A 25,933-nucleotide genomic window follows, 5' to 3' on the forward strand; every position below is an offset into this window, starting at 1 on the left:
TTTGTAATTCTGTGTAGGTATTTAGGTATTTTTCTTTACAGTCATTCTTTAAAGAAATAGTTTTTCTAATGCATGTAAATACAGATTTCCATTTATTTGGCATCACTAATACAGAGTACTTGACCCTTCTAACAGTGCTACTAAAATTATCTTAGAGTGGACCTTGTCCACTTCAGTTTTCTGATGACAAGAAATTGTACCTTATGGTTTTGTACACAAATACGTACATTTTATGATCTTTCCATTTTTAAATTTTACGTTTTGTTTCAGGCTGACCGCTTATTCACAAATTATCAAGTCTTTTATTAGTTTTCTAAGCTAGTATTTACTATAACTGATCTTTTTAGAACTATTAATGTTGAACAAATGTATTTTCCTGGTGATGGCACAAAAAGGAATGACTAGTGAGAAATAAGGAGTAGGTTCTAGTCAAGGAGTTAGGACCTGGACCCTGGTTTTGGTTATGGACTATTATGACAAATGACCTGGCTTAACTCACTTACCATCTGGTTATAACAACAAAATTGGTGTGATGTTCAGGACTAGAAATTGATAACTTGTGAGCTGTTTATTTAATACCTGTTTATGCTAAGTCAGAAAATCTTGAAAATGTTGAAAGATAAGTCATTATATCAGCTAAGGTTTTAACGTAGAGACTAAAAGTTAGAATTGTTAGGATCTTTGAGGTACATGTATATTGTTACTGGGAATTTGTGGACAGAAAGTGAGTTCTGCTATAAGAAGAAAATCCATGTTCTTTTTGTTACAGACAAGCAATCATCTTCTCGGACCAAAACCATTTCCACTGGACAGATTATTAGCAATATTATATAGTATTGTGGACAGTAGAGTTGCTCCAACAGCAAACATCTTTTCCCAGGTAAGCTTGCTTAATAGGTTTTTATCTGTCCTCTCTGTCTTTATGGAATTCTCCAGGTAGTATAGTTGGTATAGTTCTAGCCATGTGGATTTTTAGTCAGCATGTATTACTGCTTTAACTAAGCAGTGAGCAGTGTTCTTGGTAAGTACTTGAAAACTCCAAATATAGAAACTTCGAGAGTATCCCTGAATTTGCTTCTGTTTACAGTTATAACTTGATGACAACCAACTTGATGTTTCCAGATGTTTTCTTTTTTCAATAAAGGAATTTTTAAATTAAATGCTTATAATTATCTTGCTGATCAAATAAGTGGCTTCATGATTAAATTGATGAATTATTATGTAGAAATATAATCTAATGAACACAAAATTTTTAAAAATGTATTTGTAAGGGACGCCTGGGTGGCTCAGTCATTAAGCGTCTGCCTTTGGCTCAGGTCATGATCCCAGGGTCCTGGGATTGAGCCCCGCATCGGGCTCCCTGCTCCGCGGGAAGCCTGCTTCTCCCTCTGCCTGCCGCTCCTCTGCTTGTACTCTGTCTCTCTGTCTCAAATAAAAATAAAATCTTTAAAAAAAAAAAAAGTATTTGTAAGAACGTAATCTATAATATCCTTATTCCTCATATATATGTCAACAGTATGATACTAAAAAATTTCCAGAATGATTAAGTTCTCAAAGTTTTCACTAGATGGCAGCAGTAGCATAAAAATATGAAATATGACTTCTTAAAAAAATAGTCATTAAGCATTTTTTTGTTGACATTTTAAGAAAAATCTATTTATTAAAAATATAGTCACAATAGATTTCTTAAGTGGTCCAGAAAAACAGTTCTTAGCACATGGTATGAATGGCTAGAAGATAAAACAAATGATGTGACTAGTATTATTAAAAAGCACTTCAGATTTTGCAGTGAGCATTTTGTTCTCTATATATGCTTTTAGGTTGAGAAATATATAAATACTAACATTTATGTTTAAATTCGCTGCAAATAAATTTAGTCCCTGAATGGATGTTTGACTTGTAATCTAATGTATGGTGGTAACTTTTTTTTTTTTAAGATTTTATTTATTTGAGAGAGGTAGAGAGCACGAGTTGGGGAGCAGGGTGGGCAGAGAGAGGGAGAAGCAGCTCATCCTGGGGCTTGATCCCAGGATCCCCGGATCATGACCTGAGCTGAAGGCAGATGCTTAGCTGACTGAGCCAGCCAGGCGCCCCTATATGATGCTAACTTTTATTTTTTCGTTTAAAGAAGACTTTGAGAACCAAAAACAGATATGTTCTCCACGTTGAAGTTAGATAATTTTTACGTAAGTCAGCATTTATAGAAAATTATATCTACATTTATTGTGTTCTTGAAGAAAGGTAGTCTAGTTGGTTATTAAATAACCAAATTTATTATAATAACCAAAATTATTTAAATGTAAATAACTAGCTTAGGTAGGTAGATTGGCAGCCCTAATGCTGGTAACTTTAAAAATCTAATTCAGTTTTAATCTGTGTTATAAGGATTTTTTTCCATATTTTTAAAAAGTCATAGTGACTTTTTTTTTAAAGATATTTATTTGAGAGAGTGAGAGAGCACAAGAGGGGGAAGGGTCAGAGGGAGAAGCAGGTTCCCCACTGAGCAAGGAGCCTGATGTGGGACTCAATCCCAGGACCCTGGGCTTAAGGCAGATGCTTAAGCTGACTGAACCACCCAGGCACCCCCTGAAATTAATTTTTAATCAGACTTTACATTTTGTTAATAGCTTTCTACATATAGTAGATGATTTTTTTGTTTTGTTTTTTGCTGTCGCAATAACTATGAAACAGAAAGCAGGTATTATTATTTTTGTTAAAAGGAATTGAGCTTTAGAAAGGTTAAATGGTATTCCCAGTATGACACAATGAGTAAATCTTTGAGAATCAAAGCCTAGAGAAGTGAGGTAGACAGTTAAGGAAGGCATTTGCATCACATGTGATTGTACTTCTCAAGTGCTCAAAAGCTACCTTTGTGCACAGGAGAGAGAGGGAAGGATAATAAATGTTTCTTCTTTTTGAAGATTGTAATTTATTCTGGGGGAATAAAACATGTATAAAAATAATGGTATAAGTCTGTAAATGGATGCTGGGTAGTGCTGAGAATTTTAGAGCAGAGAGAGAGTGCTTCTGGATTGGGCAGAGTGAGAGAAAAACAGCTTCACGGAAAAGGTGAAAAATGGAGCTGGGCTGTAGAGAATGAGTAGGAGTTTTGTTTCTTTAAGTATTTCTAGTTTATGTAAGTGATACCTGTTTACTGTACAAAAAAAAATCAGAAATTGGGTAAATAAAAAGGAAAAGTAATAGATAAAGCTGACATCTTACTTCCAGTGGATAGAGTTAGAGATTTAAGAAGGGGAGGTGATAGGAGCAAAGGGATGGGACTGGGAAAAAGCAAGACACATTTGTGAACTGTCGCCTCAGTTTCATTGAGAGTGGATGGGGTTGTATCGTAGTAGTGACAGCAGTCGTTGTCGCTGTGGTCCAGGACGAGTAGTCCTGCCATCACCGCACATCCTGCCTTGCTGTTGATGCCTTCCACATCGTACCTTACGTTGCTAGAGCGTTTGGCATCTTATATAAAGTTTGCCGCGTACTAGGTTAATCTTTAGAAAAGGAGAGGGAACTGAAGCTCAGTGCCTCAAAAGATCTGCCCAAGGCGACACAGCAAATCACTGGCAGCATCCAGACTTGGATGCACATTTTCCCAGCAGCACGTCTACATTTATAGGGATAGACAGTCAAAACCAACAAGAGGTTGCTGATTTGGAGATTTACTAGCTACCCTGAGGATTTGATGAGAGAAGAATGGTATCACCAGTCTTTATGCTGTAATGTATGTAATTAAGAAACAGCTTGGCCTAAATGTATCTTTATTTTTTAAATGAAGTAAAGTTCTCTTCAATCTTAACAACCTAAATGAAGTTTTTGTTAATTTCTTCTCATTAGCAGTAATCAAAATGATTAATTTTATATATTTAAAACATGGCTTTAAGTGAATTTGTGTTCATTTGATGACAGATCATTTAGGACTTGATCTCAGTGATTCCCATCTGGGATACAAAGGGTGAGAGTATACAGAGGGATAGATGCAACTAACCCTAAGGAGTTGACCTCTACTTTTGCTTGGTCAATAAAGTATCCAAGAAAATCAAGTAGCATATATAACTGTGTTTCAGAACAAAATGTGGCAGAAATCATTCAGAAAAAGGCTGTTTCTTCCACAAGTTTATTTTCCTTTCCCATTGATTCCCAGTGACCTTTTCTATTTATATGGTTTCATTCAGCCATCAAACTTTACTCTTGCCCATAGGAATGACAATTTCCTTCAGTTCACTTAAATTTTTTTAAGCAAAAGAAGGATGCCGACATTTGTGTTGGCAGTGCTTATTTGGTATGAACGCTAGATGGCGATATTGCTGCATTCTAGCTTTAAGATGAACTGAGGAAGCTGTGTTACTCCTTAATAGTCTTTCATGTTTAGAGAAAGCTGTTTGTTAAATGAACGCTTTGGTTTATTTGAACAAAAATACAATTGCCTGAAGATGTTTAATGATATATACGTGTGTGTATGCACACATGTGTACACGGTCATGAAAATGTAAATAAGATTGGTAAAGAATTGTGTTGCATGAGTATTTTCCACCTGGAAGTAGAGTGTTTTCCATTGGCTGTTAATGTGTCTATATGAGATGATAATGTATTATTTTTCTAATCATTTATTCCATATGCAGCTGTTTTAAGGATTTATTTCATGGTAATTTGCTGTTCTTTTAGTTTGAATTACCAGTTACATAATTATTATTTTTTTTACATAAAACAAATTGATCAAATGTGGTATATATGTTCACAATTTTCTTGAAGTGCAATTTTATTTCCATTGCATTTTATTCAAATCTATTTAAATCTATTTGGTAAAAAAGTATTAAAAATAGTAGCTGAAGGAATCTTTAAAGTTGTTAAAATTCCAGTTGAGAATAATAATCAAATTCATAATAGTATTAGTAACAGTATTGTATTGTAGTTGGTATTCTGATTTTATTATCTATTAAATTTTAGGTAAAATTCTGTTAATTTTTTAGTCTCATAAATAGGTAAAAGAATATTAGCACATTTAACGTTTTATGTTAGATTAATGCTCAGATTTATCAAATTGAAATATGGTTTTTAAATTTTTCTGAGACTTTTAAGGTAAGTTTAGCCTTATCCAATTTAATATAATCTTGTAGTCAAGATCATGGATCATTTTAAAAATTGTCAGTCACATAAAACAAATGTAGCTCTTATATATGTATACAAACTTTGTGAATGGCAACGCATTAATTCTGGTGTTTTCATTCTTTTTGCCTGTTAGCGTGGCTAGAATGGGTCAACTATACCATTTCCATGCAGGAAGTAGTAAAGTTTAGAGGTATTACTTTCAAATTTTAATTTGATCAGATATGTTATTGAAGACCATTTATCATCTTTAAAAGAAGTACTGTTGAATTGTCCTTTTTTTCCAGAAGTATATTAAAACCAGGTTATGCTTTTTTATCTTTTTATTTTTTTCCTTGAAGAAAAATGATAATTTGTTTGGAAATTTTTGCATGATTTATTTCATCCTTTTGATATTTCTGTATCTTCTCTTACTCATCTTTGTCCACTTCCTCCATAGTCTTGTATTTAGGTGAAGATAGTAGGGACAGTTCTTTAATTTGTAGTCATGTATATTACTTATTTTAATATATTAAGTCATATCGCCTTCTCTTTTCTCAGAGGATAAACTTGCTGAAGAGTTTATTTCTAAAAGTACTGGTAGTGGTTTCTAAAGTGACTTTTAAAAGGAAGATTATCTTTAAAAAATTAAGGAGATTTAATTACACATATATTACATATTAACATTGATCCTATTTGATTAGTTAGCATTTTGTTGAAGAATTAGTTTTGAAGATAGTTTACTGTAATTGTACACTTCAGAAGTTTTAAAATAATATAATTGTTATATCCTGTATTATAAAAATGCACTCTAAATCAGTATCAAGAAGTAGCTGAAAGATAAGAAAAGGAGCATACATTGTTCCTTTAAGAAATAGTTCTATGTACCATATAGACAAGTTGAATTTTTTCAGTAATTAATATCTAATTTCTGAATGGCTTTCTACTTAGGTGTGCATAATTTAATAAGGAAAAATTAAATTAAAATATTCTTACAAATTGGTTTTCATTTTTAAGAGTATAAAGAATTTTTTTTGAGCAAAGTATAATGTACAGATATATTTTTTTCAAAAATACACATTTCCATTTCTACTTTCTCTGCTTTTGAACTCACATCATGATACCATATACATAATGGAATATATTTGGACTATATTACATCAGTTTAATTTTTTGGTCATGAATCAGCTTGACCTTTTTTAATGTTGTATTAAAAGGTTGTATTAATGGTAGTAGCATTTAGATAACCTTAAGCTTTCTGCTCATTTAGTTGTTGGTTTTATAAGCTATACAGGATATATTTAAACTAATAATTGTGATATTTTCCAAATCATCATCTGTCAGAATGCAGATGATAATTTAGTTATTTTATCTGTGAGAGCTTTTTGAAGTAGATGCTTCATCTCTAATTTACCATAGCTGGAAGATGTTTCTGCTACATTTGTTAGGGCCACTAACCTTTTATTCAACCAAAAACAGATTTTTGGCATTTTTCTTCAAATATAGGTAGCTGTTAGGTAAATTTATATACTTTTGTTTTTTGTTTTTGTTTTTTTTTACAGTATAGAAGGGATTTTGTTAGTATTATTTAACTTGAAAACATTTAAAAATAAAAATTTCAATCTAATTAATCTACTTAATTCATACTTCAAAGTTAGTGTTTACCTTCTTTCCTTGGTTGGGATTAAGTTTTTCTTTCTCTGCTTAAGATTTCATTTAACAGATCCTTATTGAGGCCTGCTATGTTGCAGGCACTGTGTTAGATAAAGAGAATACGAATGTGAAGAGAATGCTGCTTCTGCCCTCAGGACTTCCAAGTCAGTCTGTGGCTTCCATGGTCCTTCATTTGGTCTTGGGGCATCTGTCCTCTTCTAGCTTGTACTAGGGTTAATGGCCTATGTGTGTATTTACTGGGAGGACTGAATGAAGGAACTGATACTTAATACTTAAAGGGAAAACTAATACTTAAATATTTAAGGTGACTAGATAAAAATAGAATTTTTCACTTCAGTAGTCCCTGTTATTTGACAATATAGGTATTTGAATGTCTTCTTCCAAGTAAAATGAACAAACTTGTTTGTTGAATCTTTCCTTCTGACATGCCTTGAACTTAGTGTTGTGGAGCATGATTGTTTAATACCTGTGTCATAACTAAATTTTGCTAATACCCAATTAAATTTAGTTGTAACTAAATTAGATTCTGTTAGTTGTGTCTATTGGTATCAAACAATCTCAGTTAAGACTTGAAACTTGTTAAGTTATGGACAAATAAGCAGTGTATTTTATTTGGCTTATTATAAACTAAGTGGGACTTAAAAAGTTACATGGGTGTATTTCAAATACTTTATGATTAAAAGTTACCCTAGGGGTGCCTGGGTGGCTCAGTTGGTTAAGCGTCTACCTTTGGCTCAGGTTATGATTCTGGGGTTCTGGGATCAAGCCCCCACATTGGGCTCCCTGCTCAGCAGGGAGTCTGCTTCTCTCTCTCTGCCTGCCACTCCCCCTGCTTGTGCTCGCTCTATCAAATAAAATATTTAAAAAAATAATAAAAAATAAAAGTTACCCTATTATGTCAGTCCTTTATATACAATATTTCAAACTATTTTTGTAAATTTTTAACCAAATAAGCTGATTTTATAGACTTATAAACCTCTTTACCTTAAAAATTAGTTTATTGTATAATATTATGGTTATTTGATTTATATTTTTACAGAAGAAGTAGTAACATTTATCAAATGCTAGTCACATAAAATCAGAAATCATAGTTGATGAAATATTATTCCATGCATGTTTTGATTAGGTGAGAATGTGAACCTTGTAAACATAAAGGGTAACATCCTAAAATCTAGCTATAATATATTCATATGAAGTGACTTTAAGTATGATTATTTTCTTTATATTAAGGTTGACAAACAACAGTTTTCCTGAAAACAAATTCTGCGCATACTAATTATTTTCTTTATATTAAGGTTGGCAAACAACAGTTTTCCTGAAAACAAATTCTCTGCATACTAGAGTATCAGAAAATGTGAAAAGCTATTCTTCTGTGATTTCTCTGTGCTTCATTTGGCTTGTGCCAGCATTCCAATATTCTCTGTAATATCCAACTTAAATACTTGATGCTATTAAGGTAAATTATATAAATCACAGAAAATATCTTGAATGCTAACATTTTCTAATAATCCTACTATTTTTTTTTTTTAACCATAACTGAGACTGTGGGACATTTCATTGCAAACATGGTAAAGGAGGCTTACTTAATGCCTACTTCACTGATGACGAGGTCGGCAGGGGTGTGTTTGACAGAGGCAGACCCTTCTCGAGCAGTGAAGGACCCGACTGCCGTGGTGCTCGGTCTCCACTGGTGCAGTAAATTAGATTCTCAAATCCACTCCTACAGGACCCTGATGTGGGTGTGTTTCTATTCTGCCGTCAGACACTCTGTAGTAGGTGCCTATTTCCAGAGATTTTTAAAAAACTATTTAGAGGGGCGCCTGGGTGGCTCAGTCATTAAGCGTCTGCCTTCGGCTCAGGTCATGATCCCAGGGTCCTGGGATCGAGCCCCACATCGGGCTCCCTGCTTGGCGGGAAGCCTGCTTCTCCCTCTCCCACCTCCCCTGCTTATGTTCCCTCTCTCGCTGTGTCTCTCTGTCAAATAAATAAATAAAATCTTAAAAAAAAAAAAAAAACTATTTGGGGATATTTCATATTTGAAAAGAGTAAAGTTACTTTGGTGGTAAGGAATACTAATATTAATTATTACCAAGGATGAAAAACACAGTATATTTTACTCTATTGCCCAGGGATAAAGGTTGAATTTCTTGTTGTCATTTGTAAGAGAACAGTGTTTACCCCTACTGTGCTCTTCTCTTGTTTTCCCTAAATGTGATATTAAATTTCATCGGTGTAGCCACTTTGTCTTTGTGAATATATTAGCCCAGCAATAGGCATTTTTACTGAACTCTAGAAAAATGGAACCATTGCTTAAGGGTGACATGTAAAATACTGCCTAAGGGATGAAAAAAATGCATAAATTATGCTTTCAACTTCTGAGTAAAATAATGCATTGGTACCTTATTTTTGTAGGCAATATTTTATAGCCACCTTTCTCAAAGCTTAATAGTGCTTCTAATAAATAGCTCAAGTGTATACCCTTTGGTCACATTTTGGGGGGAAATGTATTCAACACCAATAAATTTTATTTGACTTGGCAGATTTTTTTTTTTTTTTTTTTTTGCTGAAAGCACTAAAAAACATGGAGGTATGTGCTTGCATGTGCCTATTTAAGAAAATCTACAATTAATATAGTGACTATATAGGCAAATGCATACCTTAGTTAGAGCTTTATGACTAGTTTCAATGAGGAAAGGAGTTTTAATAAGAACAGTTTGAGAGATAAATGATTTGGAAAAATCTACGTTATGGAAAGGTGTGCTATATTTTAAAATACTTTTATAAAAAGATTAGAAGAAATGTTGATGCTTAAGGGGATTTCCAATGAGAAATTGTCTTGATTTCTTGTCAGCTTGCAACTAATTGGAGTCCTTTGGAGGACATTGACCTCACCTGCCCATACAAAGACATATTTCAGTTTCTCATAGTGAGAAATTGGGATTCTCAGTGCCAAGTCTTCTATAGAACCTAATTGCTCCCTCACCTTGGACACCCTAAATGTGATAGAGTTGAATTCTTAGAATCAAAAGTAATCATGCCCTGTTAGGAATCAGAAAGGGAAATAAGTGTACCCACAACTGTCTTATCTACTCCCTTAACTTCAGATGCTGTGTGCCTGCTGATGTCTTTTGAATCCTTTATTTCTAGCCATTATCCTCTCTAGTTCTGGACCCAAATTGCCAACTGAACAATCATACCTGAACGTGCCATATCCATCACACACTGACACACCCAAACCAAAAATTATTCCCTAAACCTTTTTTCTGTTTTTCAGCCTTACCTAGATTTCAAAACTAATCATTTATTTTTTCATCCTTTAACAAAGCACATACTTTATGGCATGCACGATTGTTAGGTGCTAGAAAAACAAAGATAATACAGGTTTTTTTTATTTCAGTGGAGAAATCATCTCTGAACACTTTTGTTTCCCTGTAGTTGGTCACCAGGTCCAATCTGTTTTTCCTCCTAAGTACAAATGTCTCTTGGACTTAACTCCTTTCTTCCCACCCATGCTGCCATTGCCTTAAATACATAGCTTCATTATCTCTTAGACAAGTGCACCAGCATCCTGACTGGTCTCCCTGTCACCATGTACTTCTGAATTTATCTTCCATACAGTCGTCAGCATAAATCTTAAAAAATAAATTTGATCTTGTTTTTCTGCTTACACTTTTTTAAATGAATTACATTATCTGTAAAATCAGTTCTCCATTCCATAGCATTTCCTGTAAGGTTCTTCACAGACTGGCCCCATTTTCTGCCACTTTCTTTATTCACCCTCTACACCATTCACTATAAACTGTTTCCTCTCTGAAAACACACCAGTTTTTCTTTTGTATTGTTACATGTGCTGTCTCCCAGCCACTGTTGAGCTCTCTTTTATGCTTCGTGCTCTGCACTCCCAAATGCCATTTCTCAATGACTCCACATTTTGCCTCCCTCCCTATTACTCATTCTCTTCTCTATAATCAGATAGTTGAGTTTATACATATCACTAGCATCCCTCTCATATTGTGTCATTACCATTTTATTATGTGTTTGTCTTCTCTGATATATTGAGTTCTTTGAGGTCGCAAAGACCTTTGTCTTTTCATTTTTGTGTCTCTCAGTGCCTTCAACATGAGATTCACTCATTGAATGGTCTCCCATTCTCCTAAGCTTGCATTATGGCCTTCCTAGATATGAATGATTTGTAGTCATTTGTGTGCTAATAAGTTCCAGAGATTATAGGCGCTCTCTTCAGTCCTCTGTGTAAAAACATACGTGCCAGTTTTTATCTGAGCATAAGTGAAGACTAATAGTCTACTCCCCGCCTTTTTTTTTTGAAATAAAAATTCCAAAGGTGAATTTCCAGAGGTGATGATTTTAAGTTGAGCAGCTTTGACAGCATTTGCCTATCTCTTCCATTGCCGCACTCATCAGCTCTACCTTGTGTGTGTAAAACTGTCTTGAACTCTCTTGATATCCGCCACATGCTCATGAACTATCACGTCACCTGAAATCAGATCAAATGTGGTGCTTGTTGGGTTGTATGAACCTCATGCATTAACATATCATGTGTTAAGTTCTTTTATTTAAATAATTTAGTATGTTTCAGGTTGTAAAGCTCCTCCAGGACAAACAAGACAGGGTATTTCACAAATCAATTGACATAGATACCAACCTATGAAAGTACAAAAATAACGAGCATGTTAAAAATTAATTACAGTTGTAAATTGATTTCCTTTTGTTGGCAGAAAGAACATAGTTTATTAGCCCAGGAGCAGGTTCACACTGTTTTAACATCAAGCACTTCCAGCTGAAGCTTGTTAGTGACTGCCTCTCAGATTAAGAAAAAAAATCCTCACTGTGGTACATGAACTCCTCTTGTTAAGACATAAATAATCAGCTCATCCCCTATGTGGATGAGAACAAAGAACATAATAGTACACAGAGCAAAGATTAAATATTGCACAACCTCATTTAACATGTAAATTTAAAAATATCCAAGTATAAGGAGGTTTTCACTTGTAATTTTTCTTTGTGAATGCCTCCCTCATGACCTAGGAACTAGTCAGAGGGGAAAAATAGATACTTTGGCATTTGACTTAGGCAGATTGATTATTTTAAGCTAAAGTAAAATAAAATTACTTATGGTCAGTATTGCTGGTAGTACATGAAAGCTAGGGAAGTACTGTTTTCTTTGATAGCAAGATGCTTCAGATTTTTAGGAGTTTTATTTTTAAACCAAGGATTAATTTTACTTTGAGGAAAATCATCAACATATGACTCAAACTTAACACTAATATTAACTAGTTCCCATAGCTCTCTTCCCCCCACCCCCAGTTGTTTCTCAAGTTTTGTCCATTTCCTCTGCTAAATCCTGATTTCTTCTAGTACAGCATTTTTTTTTTTTTTAACTTTATTCTGTATTTCCTAGCACCAAATCTAAATCCTGACTTGGAAAAAGAAAACCCACTCCCTAGGCTACTTTCATACTCATTTGAATTTCATTCATTTGAATTTGAGCTTGACACAATAGACAAGAAAAGCATCTGTGGAACACAATTAAAAATCTGAAAATTATTGACAAAAGAATAGGCCTTAATAGGTAATAGAAACCAAAAAGGGGGGGCGTAATAATATCCCCACAAAAATTTAAACTTACTTGAATAATTAAAATGATACTTCTTGGAATGATTTCAGTGTTTCAGGAAAGACCTTTTCATTGCCTTTGCTTTTTAAAATTTTAATGTTTATCCTAACTTAGTGTTTTCAACTGTTACATATTTTGTATGATTTATTATAATAATTTTTTTGTAAATGATCTTTAATCCACAAATGTGTGAGAAATTTTGCTTTATAATACCATTTTTAGTGTTATGTAATTTCAGGTTTTAAGAAATCATGCTTTTCCCCACTTTAAATTGTCTTTTAAAAATTAAACCTTAAAAACAGTAATTTTATATCTAGTGTGCAGTCTGATTTACGAAAAGTTAACATTTCATTAGGTTAGTAAATTCCACTTTAATATTTACTTTGGTGACATCACACCCCTCACATCTGATAATTTTGTTCACAGGATTGTTGATTATTCTCAAGGCTATTACCTGTATCCCTGGCGCAGGACTTTTGCCTATGTTGAGATATTTCTTTATCCTTTTGCTACAGTTTCATTAAGGTCTTTGTTTTGTCTGCAGTGTCTTTGCTGCTGGGTTTCTAACTCCCTTTCAGCGTGTAATGCATCCAGAGTTGTCATTTTACTCACTTCTTCCGTAAAGCTTTCCTTAGTCTGTCCCAACAAAGTTATCTCTTCCTGTATTCTGCAGCTCCCTTTTGGGGTAGTGTAAGGAATATTGGCTTTGGATTTAGATGGTACTCAAATTCAGTGCTGCTCTTAGAACTGTTAGCTCAGTGACCTTAAACATTTACTAACCTCTTTGAGGTTGTTTCTTCATCTGAAAAAAAAGGTTTATGTATAGTACCTAATTCATGGTGGGGTTCTTGTGAGGACTGAAGACATTACAATGCCTACCACAGTGTCTCTATCTATAATTTTGAGATCTAGATCTATCAGTGTCTGTATCTGATCTATAGAGCTTGGACTCAATAATAAATTCCAGTCCTCATACCACTGTTACCCATGGTCTCTAATATTAACCAGTCCCATAGCTCTCTCCTCCCCACCCCCGCTCATGTTTTGTCCATATCCTCTGCTAGATCCTGAAGGAAGGAATGCCAGGTTACATATGTGTCATTCTCAGGAATTTTGAGGGACACTAGAAGAAAAGATAAAAACACTGGGGTCTTTAGCACAGTAGTTAATAGGTTTGGCAGACCACCTTCTAATATTCATCAGCACCCAAAGTGAGACATTATTTTGGCTAAACATTTTTAATGTGTTAAACATTCTTTTTTTTTTTTTTTTTAAAGATTTTATTTATTTATTTGAGAGAGAGAGAATGAGAGAGAGCACATGAGAGGGAGGAGGGTCAGAGGAAGAAGCAGACTCCCTGCCGAGCAGGGAGCCCGATGCGGGACTCGATCCAGGGACTCCAGGACCATGACCTGAGCCGAAGGCAGTTGCTTAACCAACTGAGCCACCCAGGCGCCCTGTGTTAAACATTCTTAAGATTAAGTGCTTAATTTAAAATTTATTATTACAACTCAAATTTTTTTTTTTTGTAAACGTCTAACATGGTGTACATGTTGTATGTATTCTCTTTCACTGGGACTTTTGGATTAAATAATTTTGCAACATCTGCTAAAGTGCCTCAACATATTTGTTTGGGGTGACTGACCAGGGACTGATAATGCCATTCATCCTTTTATGATGTCTGTTTTCTCATCCGTAAAATGAGGCATTGATCTCCAAGGTTTTCAGACCTGATAGACTAGCTCAGAATTTTATCTTGTAGTCATTTTTATATTGAAGCATAAATAGCCCCCACACAAACAAAAAACTTTCACAGTTTTAAGAAATAGAAATAAAAAGTAAATTTTGGGAAAATGTGGAACAATCAGGCTGGGATTTACATAATAATAGTTTTGCTATAATCATATGTTCTAGAGGAAATAAGTTGTACAAGTCACAGGTTTGTAGCAACTTTGTGAGACCTTTATGGGCTCAGAGCATGAAACCAGCAGCTACGAATGCTTTGCAGCTGAACCAGAAGTCATAACTAATCATCTGGCTTTCAGTAAGAAAATCTGTAATCTATATGCTTTTAAAAATCTACATAGCCACACCACAGTAACATATCAATATTGAAATAATTACCATCTCTAATTTGCCCATTTTAAGCAATATTTTATCAAGTAGTTTCTTTAAATCCCTGTAAATATGAGTCAAAAAATTTTTTATTTCTACAGGTAGATATTTGTAACTTCATAGGTACTTAAACATTTTGAGAAAAAATTTATTCTGGCAGTTTATAAGGTCTTTCTCAAAGCCCTCTGTATTTTGTGTATTTTATCAGTGTATGTATGTATTTTTTATTGGGGTATAATTGATATATAACATTATCTTAGTTTCAGGTGTATAACACAAGGAATCGAGATTTGCGTATACTGTGAAATGATCACCATAGTTAAGTCTAGATAATATTTTTCACTATACATCGTTAGAAATTTTTTTCTTGTGTATTTATTTTATTGGATCTTGTGTGTTTATTTTTTAAATAAGCTTTTTTGGGGAGGTAATTGTAGATTCACATGCAATTGTGAGAAATAATAGGGGCTCTTCCTGTATGCCCTTTATTCAGTTTCCCCCAAAGGTTACATCTTATAAAACTAAAGTGTCACAAACAGGAGTTTGACATTCATGCAATCCACTGATCTTATTCAAATTTCCCACTTTTACATATATTTATTTATTTTTGTGTATGTCTGTGCATACTTGGTTATGTGAAATTTTATCCCATGTGTAGGTTTGTATATCTACCACTATAGTCAAGATACAGACCAGTGACCTCACCACAATGTTTTTATAACCATACACACCTCTTTCCCGCTCCCTTTGCCAATCCCTGACAACCACCAGTCTCCATCTCTAAAGTTTTGTCAGTTCAAAATTTTTTTAGGGGCACCTGGGTGGCTCAGTCAGTTAAGCGTCTGCCTTCGACTCAGGTCATGATCCTGGGGTTGTGGGGTTAAGCCCCACATGGGGCTCCTGTTCAGCGGGAGGCCTGCTTCTCCCTCTCCCCCTCTGCTGCTCCCCCTGCTTGTACTCTCTCTGTAAAATAAATATATAAAATCTTTAAAAAAAGAATTTTTATAAACAGAATTATTAGTATGTAATGTTTTGAGATTGGCTTTTTCCACTCAGCATAATTAACTCCTTTGAGATTCATCCAAATTGTTGCATGTGTCATAGTTCATTCTTTTTCTTATTGCTGGGTTATGTTCCATGATATGGATGTATCACAGTTTGTTTAACCATTCACTCCTTGAAGGACATCTGGCTCTCCCATTCTTTGTTTTGTTTTTGTATAGTTTTGTTTTTGGCTGTTATAAATAAAGCTATATGAGCATTCATGTATAGGTTTTTGTGTGAACATGCAGTTTGCTGGGATAAATGCGCAGTGGTGCAATTGCTAGGTAATAATTGGATATTTGTTTTATAGTGATGTCAGTGTTTTACCACTTCCTGTGAAGTATGGTGATCTTACTTCCATTCAGATCCCTTTGCTTTCCCACTTTCTTTTTTTTTTTTTTTTTTAAAGTTTCATCCCTTTTTTTTTTCTGGGCTTTTTTTTTTTTTTTTTTTTTTTTTAGTTTCAGAGGTAGAATTTAGTGATTCATCAGTTGCATATAACATCCAGTGCTCATACATCAAGTGCCCTCCTTAATGACCATCACCCAGTTACCCCATCCCCCCACTCACCTCCCCTCCAGCAACCCTGTTTGTTTCCTAGAGTTCTGCATCTTTTATGGTTTGCCTCCCTTTCAATTTTCATCTTATTTTATTTTTCCTTCCCTTCCCCTATGTTCATCTGTTTTGTTTCTTAAATTCCACATATGAGTGAAATCATATGGTATTTGTCTTCTCTGACTGACTTATTTCACTTAGCATAATACTTTCTAGTTCCATCCACATTGTTGCAAATGGCAAGGTTTCATTCTTTTTGATAGCTGAGTAATATTCCAAGATATATATATGTATGTGTGTGTGTGTATGTATATTTTTATATGTATATTTAATTGTATATGTATACACACACACACACCCCCCACATCTTCTTTATCCATTCATCCGTCGTTGGACATCTGGGCTCTTTCTATATTTTGGCTGTTGTGGACATTGCTGCTATAAACATAGGAGGGGTGCATGTGCCCCTTCAAATCACTATGTTTGTATCCTTTGGATAAATACCTAGTAGTGCAATTGCTGGGTCATAGGATGGCTCTATTTTTTAACTTTTTGAGGAACCTCCATACTATTTTCCAGAGTGGCTGCATCAGTTTGCGTTCCCACCAACAGTGTAGGAGGGTTCCCCTGTCTCTGCATCCTCGCCAACATCTGTCGTTTCCTGAGTTGTTAATTTTAGCCATTCTGACCGGTGTGAGGGGCCTTACCAATGGGAATGACTCTAACAACAGGATTGGTTGCTGCGGCAGATGAGAACGACTGTCATCCCACCTCTACCTTATGCATGCACATGTACCCACACAGAACCGGGATACTGTATATATAATGAATCTGGTCCCAAGTACCTTCACTGTCTAGAGACTTCTGCCATATTTCCACTGATCATATAAAAATATTTAGGTATTAATGCCAGCCTGGAGATATGATTTCATTATGTTATCATGAACATTTTAAGTTGGGCAAAGAAGTATATCAGTAGATGCACAGTACTTAGAGCAGCTCAGGAAGTGCTCTAAAAAGTTTAATGAATATGCAATTAGAAATAAAAATTAGATAATTTTTATGAATTGGCTAATGGAGAGGAAGGTAGGTATTCTTTTTTAGGTTGTAAAATTTTTATTTTTTAAAAGTTAACGTGCATAAAAGGAAACTGAAAAACACAAGAAACAAAGAACAAAGTCATCCATACTCAAGAGCAGTTTACAGTTTGACTTCTAGGTGCCATGTGTGTATCTACACAAGTAAGCATTTTAATGTAATTAAGATTGTACGGTTATGTATCATGCTTTTTTCACACACCATGAATATTTACCATTTCAAAGTCCCCAAACTAAGAGTATTTTGATAACCAAGAATACAACTCCATCTGAAAGAAAAAAAATGTAATCCTGCCTTTCTTGGCAACAAAAATTTCCTAAAAGACAAAAATGGCAACAGACCTCTAGATAAAGATATTGGCAGAGTTACAATTAAAATACTGCATTCCCTTAATGTTCAGTTTAAAACGGAGACATAAAGTAACAGAGTACACAACATGTAATGCTTCTAAAAGAATTCATTATCCAATTTGTACTATCCAGATCTTAGCAAGGAGGTATGTTTGCATTGAATCACTTAATGTATTCCTATAGTACAACCAAAGAGATGCACACACATTAACAGTTATCATTACAATGTAAATAAGAACACATCCGCATACATCTCTCCTTCTTTACTTCCTTCTGCCCCTCTGCTGCCAACCTTATAAGTCCTGAAATTTCTCAGAGACAGCTTAACAATTCCATGTCCAGGATGCTGCTTTCTTATCAATAACAAAAAGAAACTAATAAATTGTATAATTCGCTAGCTGTACATTTCATCATACATTGTCACCTCAGGGCATCCAAAAAGCTTAGATGTTACAAAATAATGAACCTTGTCCACAACAAACACAGGTACTTCATAAAAACGCATATACAGACCTATGGTTATACCTAAAATGGTCTTCTAGATGTGGAGATACTAGCAAAAAGCCCTTCCCTTCACCCCTCCTCTGCTCCCTCCGCCATTTTAATGACTAAGTATAGGACTACATCTAGCTCTAAGAGGTGGATTAACAGACACTCCCAGAACAGTCCTGAGGAGGGTAGATATTCTTGAACTTACACGTGTATAGAAATAATTTTCCAAAAGATTCATATATTTTCTTCTGCAAGTTTTCATTTAGGTATAAGTTAATATGTTTGAGATTCAAAATGTTCATGCTACAAGTTAATCTTTGTACATGATTTTTTTCAGTTTTATTCTAGCAATATTTTAATAAACTCGCAGAGTACTTTTAAATTGTTGGTACATTTGTACATTGCTTTATGTCGTATTCTCTAAAACTCTATTTGTATGTTTTTGTTCATATGGTAAGATCAAGGAATAAAAAAAAATCTCTGAAATTAGTAATTTTTAATTTGAAAATCACACCCTAATTACTTCATTTTGGTTTTAGATTTTTTTGTGTATTAGCTCTTCCTAAATCATACCCTCCTCCCCCTTCCCAAATTGAACAGCCATCTTAGTAATAGTTTGGAAATGCCTTTTGACTGCTCTGTCTTAAAGTGATACTGTATCCTTCGCACAATTTACATGATTATCCATGGAATTCTGGTAGTGACTTTAAGGGACTATCTAGTTCAACTTAACTGCCTTTAGAATTTTGTCGAAGCTAATGTGATAAAAGTAATAAAAGTAAGCTATCCAAGAATATTCTTGAAATTCTAACTTAAGACAGATTTTTGTGTTTCTTTATGAAAAAATATATAAGAATAATTTAGCATATAATTTGAGTTAAAGGATTAAATATATGAGAGTATTTGAATCTCAGGAAAGTAGAAGTTATAAGAAATATAAGGAGGTGCCACTGGCAGAGTAAAAAGGTAATTAATGTTTTCTTCTGTTTTAAAAGGAAACTACTAAAGAAACCTGCATTTAATAATAAGAGTAATGTGAGTTTCAAATGACTATTACTAACGTACTTTAGCAAATGAATCCCTTACAGAAAAACAGAAAAGATTGAAGTTAATGAATGTATTTTGCCGTAGGAAACTGTGTTAATTCTTTTCTATATATCCTTCTTAAAATTTCGGCCTGCTTTCTCATCATGATTCCTACCTGCTTCCAAAATAGGAAGGATGACAAGTTTGTCTTGATGTTCAGTGATGTGTACTCTTCCTCCAAAGACCCCTATTATTCCTGCTGTTGATCTTTGCTGTGTCTCATCCCTTCATAGTAAAGATCTCAAGCAACCCATCTTGTAAGAGAGATGAGTACTGGGAATGCATGTTGTCATTATTAAGTGAACCTTTTTTTGTTGCTAAGATTTTATTTATTTGAGAGAGAGAGAGAGAGAGAGCGAGAGCATGAGCGGGGGGAGGGTCAGAGGAGAAGCAGACCCCCGGCTGAGCAGGGAGCCCGCTGCGGGACTTGATCCTGGGACTCCAGGGTCATGACCCGAGCCGAAGGCAGTCGCTTAACCAACTTGAGCCACACAGGCGCCTAAGTGAACCTTTCTTTAAATCTCTTTTAAAATCCGTTTTATCTGTGTTGATACACCATTTAGTTGGTATTTGACATATCTTGTTCTGTCCTTTGACTTTTAACTTTCCCATATTCTTCTGTTTTCGAGGTATCTCTTCTAAACAGTATATAGTTGGATTTATTTTTTTTCAGGCAATTTTTGTTTTTAATTTTCAGCAATTAGTTTACTTTTAATATAATTACTAGTATAATTTTGTTTATATCTATTATACTTTATATTTTTGTTTCTTTCTTTTGGATTAGATTATTTTTATAATTCAGTTTTTCCTCTACTAATTTAGAAGTACATACTCTTGTTTCTGTCCTCTTAGTTGTTACTCTAAAAATTAGAACATTCATACTTACCAAAGTCAAAATTTAGTAAGTACTAGTATTTTTTCAGATACCATGGGACCTTAGAACATTTTTAACTTCATTTTCTGTACTCCCAATTTATATATTACTGGTATTGTGCACTTTACTCTTATTTTTAAACCCATAATACATTATTGTTATCATTTCTGCAGGCACATCCATTTAGATTTACCATCGTATTTTCTACTCTCTTCATCCTTTATTCCTTCTTGCATTTCACCTTTTAATGGGATGACTTCCCCTTTACCCGGCGGTACATTTTAGTAATTTCCTTGAGTAGGGATCTCTTGGTAGCAAACCTTTGATTGTTCTTGGTTTGGAAATACATTTAATTCATCCCCAGTGTTAAAAGATTGTTTTTTTCTGGGTGTACAGTTCTGAGTTAACAGTGATTTTCTTCAGGACATTGAAGCTATCTTTTCACTATTTTATGGCTTTCATTGTTCTTAAGAAATCCGTAGGTCCAACTGCCACTTGTTGGAAAGTAATGTGTTTTCTTCTCTAGCTACTTTTAAGAACTCCTCTTGTGGGCTACACTTTCACTATGATGTGTCTAGGTGTGGATTTCTTTTGATTCCTCCTTCTCTGGATTTATTTAGTTCTTTAATTCTGTGCTTTGGTGTTTTTCATCTCCTCAAATGAATTCACATCTGTTATCTCTTGAGATACTGCTTGTGCCCCCTTTTGTCCATCTCTGTTTTCTTTCTAGATCTTTGATTAGAAATATGTTCAGTCATCTCTTTCATATTTTCCCTCTTTGTATCTCTGTACTCTGCATTTTGGTTAATTTCTTCAGAACTGTTCTCATGTTCCTTAATTTTCTCTACAGCTGGGTCCAAACTGCCATATAATTTTTAATTTGTTATATTTTTAATACAGATATTTTTAGCCTGCAGATAGTTTTAGGTTTTACTTCATGTTTCTAAACAAGTCAAGCATGGTATATTATTCAGAAAGCTATAGGAAATTCAGTGTTTTCAAATAAAATAATATAGTTTTAAATAAATTAATGAGCTATTAGAAAAACTCATTAAATTTGAAATTGAAAAATAATGCTAATAGGTAGTAATAATATAAATAATACCTCATATTACTAAATACTGTGTTCCAGGCACTGTGCTAAGTGTTTTACAGATGACCTCATTTGATGGGCACATCACTATTTCACACTTTAGTTTTTGTTTTTTTTAAAGATTTTATTTATTTATTTGACAGAGAGGACAGTGAGAGAGGGAACACGAGCAGGGGGAGTGGGAGAGGGAGAAGCAGGCTTCCCGCTGAGCAGGGAGCCCGATGCAGGACTTGACCCCAGGACCCCGGGATCATGACCTGAGCCGAAGGCAGACGCCTAACGACTGAGCCACCCAGGTGCCCTTATTTCACACATTTTTAATAACTAACTTAATTTTAATCATTTTTGTTTCATTGAACTTTAACTCCTACACTAGGTAAATGGAAGCTCTTATTTTTTATAAAAATGTTGAATAACGAAATTTTTTTTACCATTCATTAACTTACATGTGCATATAAAATGTTACTAAGAAAAGCATTTACTAGCTTATGAAATCATTTTTGCCTTGAATCAGTTTTACTTTCCTTATATCTTCATGGCATGAGGTAAAAATACTAACAACAGAAATAACTTCACTTAGAAAATAGCAGTCATCTGTGCCAGCTGTAGGCTACTTTGGATTCTCTTTGATTTTGTATCACCTGGATTCCCATTTCTATCATTTCATTTTCCTCTTTGCATTTCCAGTGAAAATGTGAAGGAATTTTATGGGATTGAAATGATTTAATTACCTATTTGACTCTTTTCATTTTAATCCCTATCTAATTCAAAATCAGTCAAGAAAACAAGGTCTTTTTACTTTTCACCTAATAATACCTGTTCTTAAACTTTCAAAAGTTAAAGGTAATGATTAAAAAATATTCTTTTTACATCCTTACTGTAATACATACCAATTTTGATATCTGTGAACACCATTATATTATTTGGGGGCAACCCCTAGGAAAGAAGGGGTGTACCGTTTGTAATTTTATGGACTAGAAGATACCTAGCATATATGTCAAAATGGTATACTACGTATACAATAAATATTTGTCTAATGAATTTTTAAAATGTTATATATAGTAGGTCATCATAAAACAAATACTATTCATTTTTAGCTTAATTTGAGAAGAGATCCATGATTAGTTTCTAGTAAAAGTCTAGATGTTACTTTCTTGATATGAAGGCCCTGTGATGCCTGAGGTAATCTCTTCTGAAGTGTGGCATAAGAAGCTGGGCAGGTACTAAACACAGGTGCTTCTAGGGGTGAGGTCAGTGAATCCAGTAAAAGTTTTTAAAATGATGGTGGTATAAAGAAGCACTTAATTCTGTGCTGTATATTGAAGGAGCTTTCAGTTTTTCATTTCACTTCATTATCTGATGCTCCGTTCTTATAATGATCGTAGAAGATGCCTTAAACTTTGGCTCTTTTCTCATGTCCACCCTTTAACAAAGGCTCTCTAAGAGGTAAATGGAAATTTGTTGACAAACAATTTTTATCCCCACAGAAAATCTATGCTTGATTACTAAGTTTCCAGAGTTTATTAATTTTGGCCATTTTTTCAGCTTTTATCACTTATAATAATTTATATAATTATTTGAATAAAGGAGTTGATTTCCCTTCAGGTACAGTTTGTGTTTATGGACTTCAATCAAACACACTAGTGTCACATCTAGAACTCATGTTATCTGCAAGACAAGTTTAAAAAAAAATTTTTTTTTAAGATTTTATTTATTTATTTGACAGAGAGAGAGAGAGAGCACAAGTAGGCAGAGCTGTAGTCAGAGGGAGAGGGAGAAGCAAGTTCCCTGCTGAGCAGGGAGCCCGATGTGGGGCTCGATCCCAGGACCCTGGGATCATGACCTAGGCCGAAGGCAGTTGCTTAACCAACTGAACCACCCAGGCGCCCCAAGTTTAAAATTTTCATGTCACAGTTTGGAAAATTAAACAAAAGTGAGAGCTCAGCTTAGGGGGCAGCAGTGGTAAGGTCTTGTGGTGTAGCCTGCACAGTCAGGACTCTAGAGCTGTTGTTTTGGGCGGGCCCTTCAGGAACTGGCCATTAGCTTTTAGGTTTTTCATAGGTTTTTGGTTTTGTAGATTTTCTTAGAAGTGGTCAGCATCTCAGGAATATGATTAGAATTAATTATACTGGTCAAATCTCAGGAGACAAATGTGTAAGCCAGAATGCCAGTTTATTGATAAATATTGTTAAGCAGACTAGATACTGAAAAAATTATTAAGCAGATAGGATATTTAAGTTTACTGATCAGCTCAATAAACTCAGAATTAAAATACTGATTTCTTAATAGGTATGATTTATTGAGCAATTCCTCTGTGCCAGGCATTGAAATAGTACTTTGACTTTCTGCTCATTTTTGGTTATCTCATAAATACTTAGAACATACTACATGGTTGGTTTATTATTACTCTGATTTTTAGTTTTGAAAATTGAGTCTCAAAATGTTGAAGTGACTAATCTGAATTGTAGTAAGTGGAAGAAGATAGGTCTTCCTAACTTTGAATGTTCCTTCTTCTCTGAAATGAGAAGATTAAGCATGGAATCAGAGTAGGTTCAGGAGTGGGAGTGGGAAGGAGATTTATTGGATGATCTTAATACCTTGAGTAACAGCTAAACAACTCCACCTCCACAGTGACCACCTACTCAGCTTTCCAAGTTGATGGGCAAGGCCCTTTAGTCCTCTTGCTGGAGGCACACTGCCAAGTCTGTTCTCTTGAATGCTTCCTTTTTTACAGATCATCCCCATTCGTTCAACACATACTTTTTTTCAGGCAAGAGTCTGATACAGCTCATTAGATGTTAGCTCTCTTAGCTGTGATCACAGTTTAGTTATGATTTTCAAAAGTTTTGAGTTGTTAGGAAAGCTAAATCCTAGCCAGTTGAGTTTCTGGCACTATCCCGTCATTATCACTTTGGGCAAGTCGGTGAGCATCTTGATTTCCACATTGGTTAAATTAATTATCTGAATCTAGCAGTTTTCTAATGGAGGGGTTGGCAAACTTTTTCAGTAAAGAGCCACATTGTAAATATCTTAAGTTTTGCAGGCAAAGAGACAAAATGGAGGGTATATTATATAGGTACTTAAGTAAGTAAGAGAGAAGACTCTTACCTCATTCCAATCTTTTTGCCTCGTGTGAGGTCATCACATTTTGTGGGCATGTTTTGTGCTCAGTTGCCATCAGCTAGAGACATTTTGGGGACAAAGAGGGAAGAAGCCTGGCAGGCAGGACAGGCAGGGTGACTGCCGTGGTCAGTTTCACTCTTTGTCACAGTGATATTCAGGTTTCTGTGCATTCTTCTTTCCTCCTGGGCAACCCAGCTGTCTCAACAAATTTCAAAGGATTGCCAGTATACAGACCACATCCTTTGATTTCCAGCAACTCCCTCCCACCCCCGCCCCCCAAAATCTCCAAATTTAAAAACACTAGAAAAACTTCATGAGTTGGAAATTAAAGAATTCTAAAATAGCTTAGGGGCCAAAGAAGAAATCAAAACAGAAATTAGAACTGGAGTATATAACTACTTCCAAGATAGTAGAACAAATGATAGAATGGAAAAGTATTATAATTCAGTTCAGTAAAAGGGAAGAAAGAGGGTCGCCTGAGTGGCTCAGTTGGTTGAGCATCTGGCTCTTGATTTTGGCTCAGGTCATGATCTTGGGGTCTTGGGATCGAGCCCATCGTCAGGCTCCGCGCTCAGCAGGGAGTCTGCTTGAAGATTCTCTCTCTTCCCCTCCCTCCACTTGTGCACATGTGTGCTCTCGCTCGCTCTTTGTCTCAAATAAATAAATCTTTTTTAAAAAAGGCAAGAAAGGCACATGAAAACAAATAAGTTGACATAATGGTATAAATAAAATTTTAGAATATCATTACAATAAAAGCAAATGGAGCATATAGTCTAACTATAAAAGGTAAAGATTGTCAGACTGGCGATAAAAAGATAATCCCACTACATGTTGTTTACGTGAGAACTGTCTAAAGTTAAGAAAATACAAAATTTGAAAATAAGATGTTGAAAAAGGAAAAAAGATTATCACCTAAAAGAATGTTGATATAGGTATATTAATATTAGAAAAAATACATTGTAAGGCAAAGGCATTACTGAAGAAAGCAACCATTAGATAGTAATGAAAAGGTTTAATTTACCAGCAAAACACAGTGGTTTTAAGTGCATGCAAAAACTAACAATTACAAAAAGAAAAGGACAGACTCCTCACAGTGGGAGAATTTTAATGCTTTTTTGTCAGTTTCGATAGATGAAATAGATAAAAACTGGAGATTGTAAGATTTCAACCCTACAAATGAGCTTGTTCTAATAGACCTGTAAAATAGTGTATGACAGCTGGAGAATGCATAACTCTTTTCAACACATCCATAAAAAATGTTTCAAGGCATAACATAATTTGTGATATTGAATTAGAAATTAAAGTCGTAGCTTTTTGAGTGCAGAGCTTCATATTTGTTGTATTAACACAAAATGTTTTTCTAATTAGCAAAAATGCTTCATATTTGCTAAATATAGAATTTTTTGTATATAAAATACTGTGGAATCTACCATCTGTTCATTTTTTAATTTGTTAATAAAGTAATGACAGCTGACTGAACACTGCATAACACTTTTCTCTTTAAAATGGGAGAGAATGGAGTCTGTGTACTGTAGTAGGATGAGTAGGGACTCTAGGTTTGAAATCTTGCTAAGCCACCTACCAGCTCTAGGATCTGGAGAGTTATTTAATGCCTTTAAGGCTCATCTATAATGTGAGTAATAATGTGCACCTTCTAAGGTTTTGAGGAATAAATGAGATACTGTGTATAGAGTACTTGG

The 25,933-nt window shown here is 34.5% G+C and overlaps 1 protein-coding gene across 1 annotated transcript in view; it reads left to right on the top strand.

Moving 5' to 3' along the window:
• The window catches only part of ORC5 (origin recognition complex subunit 5), an 86,506-nt gene that overhangs the window by 48,692 nt on the left and 11,881 nt on the right, over positions 1–25,933 (top strand). Inside the window, exon 12 of the mRNA XM_035020401.1 lies at positions 770–880. Within this exon, the coding sequence (XP_034876292.1) occupies positions 770–880 (111 nt within the window). The remainder of the gene's footprint in view (positions 1–769; positions 881–25,933) is intronic.

This window comes from Mirounga leonina, unplaced genomic scaffold (assembly GCF_011800145.1).
Source record: "Mirounga leonina isolate KUSES-001 unplaced genomic scaffold, KU_Mleo_1.0 Mir_174, whole genome shotgun sequence".
Lineage (NCBI taxonomy): Eukaryota > Metazoa > Chordata > Mammalia > Carnivora > Phocidae > Mirounga > Mirounga leonina.